Raw genomic sequence first — 14,916 nt, 5'->3', positions numbered from 1 at the left:
AGGCGGGTGGAAGAGAACAGCAGATTAGCACAGGAGAAGAGAACAGGGAGTTAAAGAAGGGGTTGGGTGGAAGAGAACATTAGATCAGTACAGGAGAAGAGAACAGGGAGTTAAAGAAGAAGGCGGGTGGAAAAGAACAGCAGATCAGCACAGGAGAAGAGAAGAGAACAGGGAGCTAGAGAAGGAAGCGGTGGAAGAGAGTAGCAGATCAGTACAGGAGAATAGAAGAGAACAGGGAATTAGAGAAGGAGACGGGTGGAAGAGAGCAGCAGATCAGCACAGGAGAAGAGAACAGGGAGTTAAAGAAGGAGGCAGGGTGGAAGAGAGAAGCAGATCAGCACAGGAGAAGAGAACAGGGAGTTAAAGAAGGCGGTGGGGTGGAAGGGAGCAGCAGATCAGCACAGCAAAAGAGAACAGGGAGTAAAAGAAGGAGGTGGGGTGGAAGAGAGCAGCAGATCAGCACAGGAGAAGAGAAGAGAACAGGGAGTTAGAGAAGGAGGCAGGGTGGAAGAGAGCAGCAAATCAGCACGAGAGAAGAGAATAGGGAGTTAGAGAAGCAGGTGGGTGGAAGAGAGCAGCAGATCAGCACAGGAGAAGAGGACAGGGAGTTAAAAAAGGAGGCGGGTGGAAGAGAACAGCAGATTGGCACAGGAGAAGAGAAGAGAACAGGGAGCAAGTTGAAGGAGGTGGTCGAAGAGAGCAGCAGATCAGTACAGGAGAATAGAAGAGAACAGGGAATTTGAGAAGCAGGTGGGTGGAAGAGAGCAGCAGATCCGCACAGCGTAAGAGAACAGGGAGTTAAAGAAGGAGGCGGGTGGAAGAGAGCAGCAGATCAGCACAGGAGAAGAGAACAGGGAGTTAAAGAAGGAGGCGGGGTGGAAGAGAGCAGCAGATCAGCACAGGAGAAGAGAACAAGGAGTTAAAGAAGGAGGTGGGGAGGAAGAGAGCAGAAGATCATCACAGCAAAAGAGAACAGGGAGTAAAAGAAGGAGGTGGGGTGGAAGAGAGCAGCAGATCAGCAAAGGAGAAGATAATAGAACAGGGAGTTAGAGAATGAGGTTAGGTGGAAGAGAGCAGAAGATCAGCAGCAGTTAACAGGGATTTAAAGAAGTAGGCTTGGTGGAAGAGAGCAACAGATCCTCACAGGAGAAAAGAAGAGAACAGGGAGTTAGAGAAGGAGGTGAGGTGGAAGAGCGCAGCCAATTAGCACAGCATAAGAGAACAGGGAGTTAAAGAAGGAGGTGGGGTGAACGAGAGCAGCAGATTAGCACAGGAGAAGAGAACAGGGAGTTAAAGAAGGAGGTGTGTGGAAGAGAACAGCATATTGGCACAGGAGAAGAGAACAGGGAGTTAGAGATAGAGGCTGGTGGAAGAGAACATCTGATTATCACAGGCGAAGAGTACAGGTAGTTAAAGAAGGAGGCTGTTGGAAGAGAGCATCAGATCAGGTCAGGAGAAGAGAACACAGAGTTATAGAAGTAGGCTCGTTTGAAAGAGAACAGCAGATCAGCACAGCAGAAGAGAAGCGAACGGATTTAAAGAATGATTATGGGTGGACGAGAGCAGCCGATCAGCACAGCAGAAGATAACATGGAGTTAAAGAAGGATGCGGGTGGAAGAGATCAGCAGTTCAGCACAGTAGAAGAGAAGAGACCAGGGTGTTTAAGAAGGAGGTGGGGGGGATGAGAGCAGCAGATCAGCACATGAGAATAGACCAGGGAGTCAAAGAAGGATGCAGGTATAAGAGAGCAGCAGATTAGAACAGGAGAAGAGAACAGGGAGTTAAACAAGGAGGTGGTGTGGAAGAGAGCAGCAGATCAGCACAGCAAAAGAGATCAGGGAGTTAAAGAAGGATGCGGCTGGAAGAGAGAAGCAGATCAGCACAGGAGAAGAGAAGAGAACAGGAAGCTAGAGAACAAGGCGGGTGGAAGAGAGCAGCATATCGTCTTGTTAGAAGCAAATAGAAGAGGGATTTGGAGAAGGAAGTGGGTGGAAGAGAGCAACCTAACAGCACAGTAGAAGAGAACATGGAGTTAAATATGGAGGCAGGTGTAAGAGAGCAGCAGATCAGCATAGGAGTAGAGAACAGGTAGATAGAGAAGGCGGTGGGGTGGAAGAGAACAGCAGATCAGCACGAGAGCAGAGAACAGGGAGTTAAAAAAGGAGGTGGGTGGATGGGTGCAGCAGATCAGTCCCGGAGAATAGATCATGGAGTTTTAAAATAAATGAATGTGGTTTTGAAGAGAACAGCAGATCGGCACAGGGGAATAGAACAGGGAGTTATAGAAGGAGGCGGGGTGAAAGAGAACAGAAGATCAGCACAGGAAAACAGAACAGGGAGTTAGAGAATGAGGCGGGAGGAAGAGAACAGCAGATCAGCATGGGAGAAGAGAACAGGGAGTTAGAGAAGGAGGTGGTGGAAGGGAACAGCAGATCAGCACAGGAGAAAAAAACAGAGTTAAAAAAGGAGGTGGAGTGGAAGAGAGCAGCAGTTCAGCACAGGAGAAGAGAACAGGGAGTTAAGGAAGGAAGCGGGTGGAAGAGAACAACATATTAGCACAGGAGAAGAGAACAGGGAGTTAGAGAAGGAGGCGGGGTGAAAGAGAACAGCACAGGAGAAGAGAAGTGAACAGGGAGTTAAAGAAGGAGTTGGGGTGGTCAAGAGCAGCAGATCAGCACAGGAGAAGATAACAGGGAGTTAAAGAAGGAGGCGGGTGGAAGAGAACAGCAGTTCAGCACAGGAGAAGTGAAGAGACCAAGGAGTTAAAGAAGGAGGTGGGGTGGACGAGAGCAGCAGATCAGCACAGGAGAAGAGACCAGGGAGTTAAAGAAGGTGGCGGGTGGAAGAGAGCAGCAAATTAGCACAGGAGAAGAGAACAGGGAGTTAAAGAAGGAGGCGGATAGAAGAGAGTAGCAGATCAGCACAGGAGAAGAGAATAGAACAGGGAGCTAGAGAAGAAGGCGGATGGAAGAGAGCAGTAGATCAGCTCGGGAGAAGAGAAGAGAACAGGAAGTCGGAGAAGGAGGTGGGTGGAAGAGAGCAGCATAAAAGTACATAAGAAGAGAACATGGAGGAAAGAAGGAGGCGGGTGGAGAAGATCAGCACATCAGCACAGGAGAAGAGAACAGGGAGTTAAAAAGGAGGCGGGATGGAAGAGAACAGCAGATCGGCACAGGAGAAGAGAACAGGGAGTTAGAGGAAGAGGCGGTGGTAGAGAACAGCAGGTTAGCGCAGGAGAAGAAAACAGGGAGTTAAAGAAGGAGGCGGGGTGGAAGAGAGCAGCAGATCAGCACAGAAGAGAAGAGAACAGGGAGTTAGAGAAGGAGGCAGAGTGAAAGAGAGCAGGAGATCAGCACGGGAGAAGAGAAGAGAAATGGGAGTTAGAGAAGGAGGTGGGTGGAAGAGAGGAGCAGATCAGCACATCAGAAGAGAACAGGGAGTTAGAGAAGGAGGTGAGGTGGAAGAGAGCAGCAGATCAGCTGAAGAGAACAGGGAGTTAAAGAAGGAGGCAGGGTGGAAGATTGCAGCAGATCAGCAGAGGGAGAAAAGAAGAGAACGAAGTTAGAGAAGGAGGTGGGTGAAAGAGAGCAGCAGATCAGCACAGCAGAAGAGAACAGGAAGTTAAAGAAGGATGTGGGTGGAAGAGAGCAGCAGATTAGCACAGGAGAAGAGAACAGGGAGTTAAAGAAGGAGGTGGGGTTGAAGAGAGCAGCAGAACAGCAGAGGAGAAGAGAACAGGGAGGTAGAGAAGGAGGCGGGTTGAAGAGAGCAGCAGATCAGCACATCAGAAGAGAACAGGGAGTTAGAGAAGGAGGCGAGGTGGAAGAGAACAGCAGATCAGCAGAAGAGAACAGGGAGTTAAAGAAGGAGGCAGGTGGAAGAGAGCAGCAGAAGGAGAAAAGAAGAGAACGGAGTTAGAGAAGGAGGTGGGTGGAAGAGACCAGCAGATCAGCACAGCAGAAGAGGACAGGGAGTTAAAGAAGGGGGTGGGTGGAAGAGAGCAGCAGATTAGCACAGGAGAAGAGAAAAGGGAGTTAAAGAAGGAGGTGGGGTTGAAGAGAGCAGCAGATTAGCACAGGAGAAGAGAAAAGGGAGTTAAAGAAGGAGGCGCGTTGAAAAGAGCAGCAGATCAGGTCTGGAGAAGAGAAGTGAACAGGGAGTTAGAGAAGGAGGTGGGTGGAAGAGACCAGCATAACACTGGGACCCCTCTCCTTGTATCATATAGCACCCAGGTCCCAGTGACTTTTTTGGGTAAACCCCCCTTTTTGCACAGCATAACAGCACAGAAGAAGAGAACATGGAGTTAAAGAAGGAGGCGGGTGGAAGAGAGCAGCAGATCAGCACAGGAGAAGAGAACAGGGAGTTAGAGAAAGAGGCGAGTGGAAGAGAACAGCAGATGAGCGCAGGAGAATAACAGGGAGTTAAAGAAGGAGGCGGGTTGGAAGAGAGCGGCAGATCAGCACGGGAGAAGAGAACAGGGAGTTAGAGAAGGAGGTGGGTGGAAGAGAGGAACAGATCAGCACAGCACAGCAGAAGAGAACAGGGAGTTAAAGAAGGAGGTGGGGTGGAAGAGAGCAACAGATCAGCACAGCAGAAGAGAACAGGGAGTTAAAGAAGGAGGTGGGTGGAAGAGACCAGCATAACACTGGGACCCCTCTCCTTGTATCATATAGCACCCAGGTCCCAGTGACTTTTTTGGGTAAACCCCCCTTTTTGCACAGCATAACAGCACAGAAGAAGAGAACATGGAGTTAAAGAAGGAGGCGGGTGGAAGAGAGCAGCAGATCAGCACAGGAGAAGAGAACAGGGAGTTAGAGAAAGAGGCGAGTGGAAGAGAACAGCAGATGAGCGCAGGAGAATAACAGGGAGTTAAAGAAGGAGGCGGGTTGGAAGAGAGCGGCAGATCAGCACGGGAGAAGAGAACAGGGAGTTAGAGAAGGAGGTGGGTGGAAGAGAGGAACAGATCAGCACAGCACAGCAGAAGAGAACAGGGAGTTAAAGAAGGAGGTGGGGTGGAAGAGAGCAACAGATCAGCACAGCAGAAGAGAACAGGGAGTTAGAGAAGGAGGTGAGGTGGAAGAGATCAGCAGAAGTTAACAGGGAGTTAAAGAAGGAGGCGGGGTGGAAGAGAGCAACAGATCAGCACAAAAGAACAGAACATGGAGTTAGCGAAGGAGGTGAGGTGGAAGAGAGCAGCAGATGAGCACAGAAGAAGAGAACAGGGAGTTAAAGAGGGATGCGGGTGGAAGAGAACAGCAGATCAGCACAGGAGAAGAGAAGAGAACAGGTAGTTAGAGAAGGAGTTGGTTGGAAGAGAGGGAGGGCGCTAGATAGAGGGAAGGAGGCGATAGATAGAGTGAAGGAGCTAGATAGAGGGAGGGCGATAAATGGAGGGAGGGCGATCGATAGATAGAGGGAGGGCGGTAGATAGATAGATAAAGGGAGGGCGATAGATAGATAGAGTGAGGGAGGGCGATAAATAGATAGAGTGAGTGAGGGCGATAGAGTGAGTGAGGGCGGGAGAGTGAGTGAGGGCGGTAGAGTGAGTGAGGGTGGTAGAGTGAGTGAGGGTGGTAGAGTGAGTGAGGGCGGTAGAGTGAGTGAGGGCGGTGAAGTGAGGGTGGTAGAGTGAGGGCGGTACAGTGACGGCGGTACAGTGAGGGCGGTAGAGTGAGGGCAGTAGAGTGAGGGCAGTAGAGTGAGGGCGGTAGAGTGAGGGCGGTAGAGTGAGGGCGGTAGAGTGAGGGCGGTAGAGTGAGGGCGGTAGAGTGAGGGCGCTAGAGTGAGGGCGGTAGAGTGAGGGTGGTAGAGCGAGGGTAGTAAGGTGAGAGTGGTAGAGTGGTGAGGGTGAGGATGTGTGAGAGGGTGAGGGTGTGTGAGAGGGTGAGGGTGAGTGAGAGGGTGAGGGTGAGTGAGAGGGTGAGGGTGTGTGATAGGGTGATGGTGTGTGTATGAGGGTGAGGGTGAGGGGTTGTGAGGGTGAGGGGTTGTGAGGGTGAGGGTGTGTGAGAGTGAGGGTGTGTGAGAGTGAGGGTGTGTGAGAGTGAGGGTGGGTGAGGGTGAGGGGGTGTGGGGGGTGAGGGGTGTGTGGGAGAGGGTGAGGGTGGGTGAGAGGGTGAGGGGGTGTGAGGGTGAGGGGGTTTGTGATGGTGAGGGGGTGTGAGGGTGGGAGTGTGTGTCAGGGTGAGAGTGAGGGTGAGGGTGAAAAGGTGGGTGAGGGTGAGAGGGTGGGTGAGGAGGTCTAAGGGTGAGGGGGTGTGAGGGTGAGGGTGAGGGTGTGAGGGAGGGTGAATGGATGTGAGGGTGAGGGGGTGTGAGGGTGAGCGGTATGAGGGTGAGAGTGTGTGAGGGTGAGGATGAAGGGGTGGTGAGGATGAGGGTGTGTGTGAGGGTGTGTGAGAGTGAGGGGGTGCGAGGGTGACGGGTGTTGGGGTGACGGGGGTGAGGGAGCGTGCGGGGATGGGAGTGTGAGGGGATCGGAGGGTGAGGGGGTGTGAGGGTGAGAGGGTTTGTGAGGGTGAGAGGGTGGGTATGGGTGAGAGGTTGGGTAAGGGTGAGTGTGAGGGTGTGTGTGAGGGTGAGGAGGTGTGAGGGTGACGGGTGTTGGGGTGACGGGGGTGAGGGAGCGTGCGGGGATGGGAGTGTGAGGGGATCGGAGGGTGAGGGGGTGTGAGGGTGAGAGGGGGTGTGAGGGTAAGTGAGGGTTAGAGGGTGGGTGAGGGTGTGCGTGAGGGTGAGTGTGTGTGGGGGTGTGATGGTGAGGGTGTGTGTGAGGGTGTGAAGGTGAGAGGGTGTGTGAGGGTGAGAGGGTGTGTGAGGGTGAAAGGGTGTGTGAGGGTGAAAGGGTGTGTGAGGGTGAGGGGGTGTGAGGGTGAGGGAGGGTGAGGGGATGGGAGGGTGAGGGATTCTTAGGGGGTTAGAGGGTGTGTGAGAGTGAGAGGGTAAGTGAGGGTGAGCGGGAGAGAGTGAGCTAAGGGGGCGGAAGAAACGTCTGCAGGGGAACAGAGACAGAAGAGAGATGCACAGAGACAAAGGGGATGAGAGGAAAGGGCAAACGGGGGAGGCAGAATCCGACGTGGAAAGAGAAGCAACAGAGAGTGGGGGACATGGGTTGGACATCGAAAGCAGCAAAGAAGGGGGAAGCAGGCAAATGGTGGTGCGAGATGTGCACGGGGGCGGGGGAGCAGCAGCCTTTGAAGTGTCTGATGCGAGGCACAGACAAATGGTGATGTGATGTGTGCACGCAGGGGGGGGGGGCGGAGGAGCTGCAGCCTTTGAAGTGTCTGATGCGAATTCTGATAACACCGTCCCTCCTCGCCAAAGTTCTTCAGTGCTCTGTTGAAATATTTGTAAATGCACAGTGTGGGAGTAAAGGAAATCTAGGAGCGCAAGCCGGGCAAGTGTGTGCTTGTAAATGGTGTAGTGCTTAGTGAGGTGTGTGCCAACAGCAGCACTGTGTGTGTGGGGGGGAATGCAAGCGCCTATAGGTCATTGAGCTTGCATTGCTGTTAACGCTGCATATGGAATGGCCTCTAGGCGCTTGTATGAACAGGGTGCTGGTGAGAGGTCTCGCTCATGGCACTGTAAGCACTTGTATGATGATTGTGTGATGCTGATAAGTACATTTTTAGCACTGCATACTGAATTGCCTCTAGGCGCCTGCATGAACAGGATGCTGGTGAGAAGTAGTGATTTATTTGCAGCGCAGTCTCATTTCACCGTAGGCACTTGTATGGTAAGCGTATGTTGTTGAGAAGTACCGAATGATTAGCACTGCATTTTGAAAGGCCTCTTGGTTCAGGCAAAGCGGCGATGATCCTGCAGGAAAAATATGTAAATGCCTGCTGAAAGGAAAGGAGACCAGAAGCGAGGTGGAAAGAGGGGGGTGGGCTGTGGAGAACGGAAGGAAGTGACAGGGAAGGTGAGGCCCTGAGGCAGCAGAAAGGAAGGAGGAGAAAAGAAGATGGAAAGGAGTAAGGAACACAGGAAGGCTAATGGAGAAAGACAGGAGTAATGCAGTGCTTAATTTGTAAAAAAAATACAAGCGCGCATGCTAAAGATGTAATGTTTCAATTGGTATGCGCCGCTCTTGCCATCATCAGGCAAAGCGACGACGATCCTGCAGGAAAAATATGTAAAATGCCTGCCGAAAGGAAAGGAGACCAGAAGAGAGGTGGAGAGGGGCGGGGGGAGGGGCTGTGGCGAATGGAAGGAAGTGACAGGGAAGGCGAGGGTCTGAGGCAGCAGAAAGGAAGGAGGAGTAAAGAAGATGGAAAGGAGTAAGGAATAGAGGAAGGCTAATGGAGGGAGAAAGGAATAATGCAGTGCCTAATTTGTAAAAAGAAAACAAAGGCGCATACTAAAGATGTATTGTTTCAATTGGTATGCGCCGCTCTTGCCATCATCAGGCAAAGCGGCGATGATCCTGCAGGAAAAATATGTAAAATGCCTGCTGAAAGGAGATCAGAAGCGATGTGGAGTATAAAGTTGTTTGTAGAATGAGACAAACATTCCTGTAGAATATCATCATCTCTAAAAATAGATTTACCCGTAGAATCTGTAATGGAGGCAATCCGGGTTCTGTCACGGCGTGTTTTCAAATAGTTGGCTAAAAGCTTCCCCATTTTGTTTTGACCTCCATAATAACGTGTGTTACATTTAAAAAGATAAGAGGCAGCGGCATCAGTACACAGTTTATTGAAAGAGACTTTGGCAGAAATTAAATCCTTTAACGAGGAGTCGGTGAATGATTGATAATAGGTATACTCTAGTTGTTTGATTTTAGCAAGGAGTTGGGCAGATTGTTTCTCAAAAGTCTTTTTTCTGAGAGACATAATTAATTATAAAACCTCTTGCAGTCGCCTTAAAAGAATCCCAAATCATAGCAGGAGAAGAATCAGAGAGGTTATTAGTAATAAAAAAGTCATTAGCAAAGGAACTGAATTGGCCAGAGAATTAAGGATCTGCAAGAAGGGAATTATTAAAACGCCATCTGCCGGAAGGGGGGGGGATTAAATCAAAATCAGCAAAAACCGGGACGTGATCTGAAATTAAAATGGAGCCTATCTCTGAATTAAGAGCACATTGAGCCAGAGATTTACTAAACAAGAGATAGTCAATGCAAGATTGAGTTTTATGAGGGGGAGAAAAATAGCTGTATTCTCGGAGATCTGGATGACAAAGTCTCCAGATATCAATTAAGGATTTACGCCGGATGGCAAAAGTAAATTGGGAATGCATTTTGGAATTAACAAATTTAACTTGGGAGTGTCTATCTAAAATGGGATCATGAATTTGGTTACAATCACCACTAAAAATAATGTATTCATCATTGTAAGAAAGCAATTTGTCAGAAAAATGTACCCAAAGTTTGTTATCGACAGAAACAGGAGCATATACATTAAAAATAACTAATGGTATATTATCAATTAACAGTTTGATAATCACCCAGCGACCGTCAGAATCAATTTCCTGATGAACAATAGAGACATTAAACTTTTTATGAACTAAGATCACAACACCATTCTTTTTCCCTAAAGCTGGGGAGGAGATAACGTTACCAACCCATAATCGCTTTAATTTAGTGGCTTCAGCATCTGACAAGTGAGTTTCTTGTAACATGACTATGTCAGAGTGTAATTTAGCCAGGTGAGATAAAACTTGTTGTCTTTTAATGGGAGTATTTAAACCTTTAACATTCCATGTAGTGACCCTGAATGTAACTGAGTAAGAGGAACATCATTGAAAAAAGAGCATACAATGCAATAAACAATCTTAAAAACTAAATAAGGTAATAGATAAGAAAGGTAAGAAGTGGAAATAGAAATACAATGGAGACGGTGTTTTAGAAAATAATTCTGAGATGAGAAAAAAAGAGAGAAAAAAGGAAGAGAGAAGAAAACATCGTGGAAAAAGGAGAATGAGGAGATAAGAGAAAAATCAGTAGAAAAGGGAAAAGGAAAGGGCGAAAGAAGAATCTGTAGAGATAAATGTTGGAAGAAAGTTACAAAAGAAACAACTAAGGAATACACAAAACGAAAACATACCTACAGAAGGAGGATTAAAAAAAGATAAGGGAGGGGAAGGAACCATACAGGACGGACTGTACAACCGGGGTCAAGCAGACAGAGGACCAGGAGGCATCATTGCAGGAAGAAGAAAGAACTGTGGAAATAAAAACAGTAACAATAAAAACATTAATGAGTATGTGAGAGAAGGAAGAACAAAACAAAACTCTATAAAAAACATTGAAAAATGAGAGACAATATTAAAGCAAGAAAAATCGCATAATCATCCAGCATTAGAAGAGGAAGAGTCCATGGTATCTGTGGAATGAGAGCTTATGAAACTTTGAAGACGCAACAGATCTTCGTAGGTTGTTATTCTGTTGTTATAAGTGACCTTAAAAAGACAAGGGTGAAAGAGACCGTATCGAGCTCCCATTGCGCGATGAGCAGGTCTCATGTTGAGGAAAGCCTTCCTTCTAGCAGCGGTAGCCTTGGCATAATCCTGCGCAAAAAATAGAGTAGAACTGGACCAGATGATACGTTGGGATTATTTGGCTGCAGATAAAACTTTTAATAAGTCCGTGTATTCCAAGAAATAAACGATCACACCTCTAGGCTTCTGTGAGGGAGAAGTAGGTGAAGGACGACCCAATCTATGCGCTCTCTGATTATTAAGCATGGTACATTCTGCCATGTGGAGGACTTTGGGGATAAAGGATTTGAAGAAAGTAAGGGGGTCAGACCCCTCCAGTCCCTCCGCCAGGCCATAAATACAGAGATTGTTGCGCCTATTAAGATTTTCAAGCTCCTTGACTTGGCGCTGGAGAGCAGAGACTTGAGATTGGAGAGGAGAAAATTTAGCAAAGAATCTGTGAGGGAAGTCATAGAGTGTTCCACAGCAGTGACTCTGGTGTCGAGTAGCGACCAGTTGTCAGTAAGGACCTGTAGCTTAGCACTTGTTTCCTCCATGAAAGGGCGTAGAGCCCTAATCTCCTCCAACAATAATTCTATTGAGACAGGTGAGGCCGCTTTAGGCGGAGATGGAGGATTTTGCTTAAGGCGCTTGGAAAGAGATTTTCCTGAAGACGACAGGATCCATGTTCGCCATGTTGTCTGTTGAAGAAGGCGTTAAAGAGTCTTGAAGTTTGGAAAATTCTGTAAAAAGGTTTGAGTTCTTGAGGAAGTGGGTCGTGCTGGCGTCCTGGTAAGATGAAGGCCTTTAATTCTGGCCATAAAATAGCAAGAAAAGAAAACTAGCCATAATAGCTGAGCGTGGCAAAGTCAAAAAGCACTGGAAATGAGGAGGAGTGAAAGTTTGCAGTTGCCACCGATGAAAATACCTAGCAAAAAACCCCTCTCAAGCAATTATCGCAACAAGAAAGACAGCACTCTCATTCTATGCAGTGAAAATATCTGAGCGCGATAAAACTGATGCGAAGAGGTATGTTAAGTTGAGGGCAATGTACGCAATGAAAAGAATGAATGAGGAGAAACAGACCCTAAAATGGCCGCCTTCACTAATCCAGTCATACAAGGTACAGCCCTTGACCTGAAGACCTGCAAGGCTCAAGTAGCATGTTCCAGAAGAAGAAAGCATCCAAAAAACATGCCCCTAATCACTTCCAGCAAAGTGGTAAAAGCAGAAAAAGCCACAGTCTTTCAGTTTAATATCGCGTTATAGCGAGTCAGTCTGAGGGAGGAAAAACAGAATGGCGGTCGCGACTCGGCGACATCACAAAGAAACTCACGGCAGCTGAGAAAATGCGTTTCCACCATCAGGGAGGGCTGCAAAGGAGCTGGTGGGGAGAAGGAAGTGTTCTGATGTCCCTACATCCCGAAACCAGCGTCAGAGGAACGCAGAATGCTCGTTGCCGCCTGGAGTCTCCGTGGAGCTTTACTCGGACGCCGCTATTCCTGCCGGGCGCCAAGCCACGCCCCACAAATTTGTGTTTTGTAATCAGCAAAATAAGCTATGGCACCACAAATTCCTGTGGAGGGCCTATACCACACCAGCCCTGATGACTCGTACAGACCCTGCTCGTTTGAAACAAATGTCACACATACGCAGCGGACTTAGTGCACATGTCCTGGACCTGCAATAGGATTGCTTCATATTGGAACAGCATCATTACAGAACTTGCACATTTGCAACTAGCACCTTCCCTAAAGATGGCACTACTGGGACAACATGGCACCAGTGTTCCTAAAGTGCCACATAGATTTGGGGCGATGGCACTACTTCTAGCAAAGAGAGAATTTGCCTTACACTGGGGCATTAAACAGGGACCCGCCTTGGAGAAATGGATCAAGAGTATGATGTACGGTGACACTAATAGCCACATTTTTGCAGAATTACAGCTAACCACGTCCAGACCCAGGGATATATGGCAGCCCCATAGGGATTACTTGAGGGAGTGAGACACTGAGGCCAATACCCAACAATCAAACATTCTGTCAGCTTCCCAGTGAACAGGGTACAACACAATAGGAACACGGGGCGTACACAAAAAACTAAATAGAGTGAACTGGGTGCCACACCAGCGCTGCACTATAACACAGAGCCTTACACACCAGCCCTGCTTGAACACCACTGGGCCTTTTTGTAGAACATATCAAATGATGTGATGTCTCTTACGAGAATAATGATATTTGTACCAATGTACGACAAACTGATATGTATGTATGACAATGAGGAGCCTTAAGCTTAAATAAAGTTTATATAAAAATATTTTTTAAGACTCCACCAGAAAATTGTTATTCTTGTTTAATGAAAATAGTGGTTGACCATCCTAAAGAGGGTCACTTGTGAATGACGATTTTTAGTTAAAGCCAATCGTGCTGTTAGTGACCCTTCACTACTTTCAATCTGTTTCCTTATTAGACACTACATAGTGCCCTTATGTGAAGTGATCTTTACCAAGTATTAACTAACCTGGCGGGGTTAATGTTACTTGAAAATGTGCTGCATGCTGCTAAATTTCCCTCACATCTCTTGCATAACCGAGAGGCTGCAGTTGGCTTTTCAAGCTAATCCTGTTACCAGGAGACTTCAGCGGGTATTTCAAATTACACCTGTACAATGGGAGACTGCACAGGTAATATAGGACAATACATGTGTGCAAGGAGACGTCACTGGGCATTTAACCCTCAACATGTACATGGAGGATACTGCATTAAATTCTTTGATGAGGACCATGGATGCATTGGTTATATGTTTCTGTTCGAGTGTGTTTTAGACGGTAACTGCATTGGCAGATGTATCTTTACTTGAGCAGATGTGTATATGGAGGACACTGCATTGGGTTCTTTGATAAGGACCATAACATGCTTTCGTTATATGTTGCTGTACAAGTGTATGTTAAGCTGTACCTGCGTTGGCAGATGTATCTATCCTTGAACAGATGCATATATGGAGGACACTGCTTTGGGTTGTTTGATGTGGACCATAACATGAATTGGTTATATGTTGCTGTACGAGTGTATTTTAGGCTGTACCTTGATTGTCAGATGTATCTTTACTAGTGCAGATGCGTTTGCTGAATGTGGACAAGTGAGGACAAATCATTTAATATACATTTGGTAACTGAAATAAACATTTATGTACTTTATGTAGTGGTTTTGTAGTCTGAGTTGTGAAGCCCCGTCTGTGGTTTCTTTAAATAAGTAATGTAATTTCCTGTTATGATATCTTAGTTAAGTCTCACAGCTTCCTAGGAAATCGTCTGTGTCAAAATTCATGAAATGCGCATACTTTTTTTTTTTTGCATTTGAATTTAAAGGCGATTGCTGTTACTTTCTGACACACCTGCATTTTGTTGAATCAATCAATGTCCAATGTAATGTTTTCAGTCAAATGTACTTTAGTATGGCTCATTTTACCAGTTGGATAAAAAAATTTAAAAATGAAAAATGTTGACTTCCCTCTTATGAGCCTGTTTTCTTGTTTCGATTGATTTCAATCTACAAATATTTATATTTTAAAACAGTTGTTCCGGGATCCCACACACGTTGAAAGATATTCTAAAACTTATGGATTCAGAAAAAATGCACATTATAAAGAACTAGAACCATAAAAAATAGTTCCTTTCCACTAACTATCCTGAATAAAATTAATAAATTGAGAATTAGATATTACTTTCTGAGAGTGGACTTTTCAGGATCCATGGTATCCCCCTTTTGTGTAAATGTATGACAGATTTTGTATCTGGCATGTCTAACCACTTATTTTCTACTTTCAGGCAATATTGGTGTACCTAACTGGAATCCGCCTGCGTTCAACTGCTGCAGGAGGCTATACCCGCTCTGCAGATGAAGGCTCAGAGCCCAACCTGGGCAAACTCACTCCAACCAGCTCAGTGGAGTTCCACTCCACCCCATTGGGCATGACAGCCTCTTACCAAATGAATCCTTCCCTCAGCGGGATCAATCCCATGACCAAATATTGAAGGTTGTCATTAATGATCATTCATGAATAATATAATAAATTACATTGTCTCTTATCGGTAAACAGATTGATTGGTTACATTTTTGTGAAACTTTAAAGTAAGTTATGTATCACACTTGCAAGACATTTCTCAGTAAACCATTGACACCTTTGATAAAACAAAAGTGTGGGCGCTTATAATTTGCTCTTGGTTGTATTTCTTTTGTTACCACCCTCCTCATTTTGTACCAGCCTGTCTATAGGGAGGACCCTACAAGGGCTCCTGGAGAAAAGGGTAACATATCAGATGTTGTGGCCAAGCTGATGTTCTCTGTACTAGGACTCAGAGCATGAAATATACTTATGAATTACTTTTACAGCCTTTGCTTCTTACTAGCTCCTTTGGGCCGATTCCAACAATGTGGTATCTCAGTAACTTTTTCCTTCTGAATGTAAAGTGCCTACTTCTCACTAAGCATTTTATT

General features: G+C 46.8%; 1 protein-coding gene across 1 annotated transcript in view; it reads left to right on the top strand.

The window, feature by feature from the left end:
• The window catches only part of SYNGR4 (synaptogyrin 4), a 509,205-nt gene extending 494,740 nt beyond the window's left edge, over nt 1-14,465 (top strand). Inside the window, exon 5 of the mRNA XM_086928694.1 lies at nt 14,247-14,465. Coding sequence (XP_086784820.1) covers nt 14,247-14,453 — 207 coding nt within the window. The 3' untranslated portion in view covers nt 14,454-14,465. The remainder of the gene's footprint in view (nt 1-14,246) is intronic.
• The last annotated feature ends 451 nt before the right edge of the window (nt 14,466-14,916 follow it).

Source organism: Lissotriton vulgaris, chromosome 7, assembly GCF_964263255.1.
Source record: "Lissotriton vulgaris chromosome 7, aLisVul1.2, whole genome shotgun sequence".
In the NCBI taxonomy this organism is placed as follows: domain Eukaryota; kingdom Metazoa; phylum Chordata; class Amphibia; order Caudata; family Salamandridae; genus Lissotriton; species Lissotriton vulgaris.
Note: the sequence above shows the minus strand (reverse complement) of the source record. Positions and strands in the feature narration are given on the sequence as shown.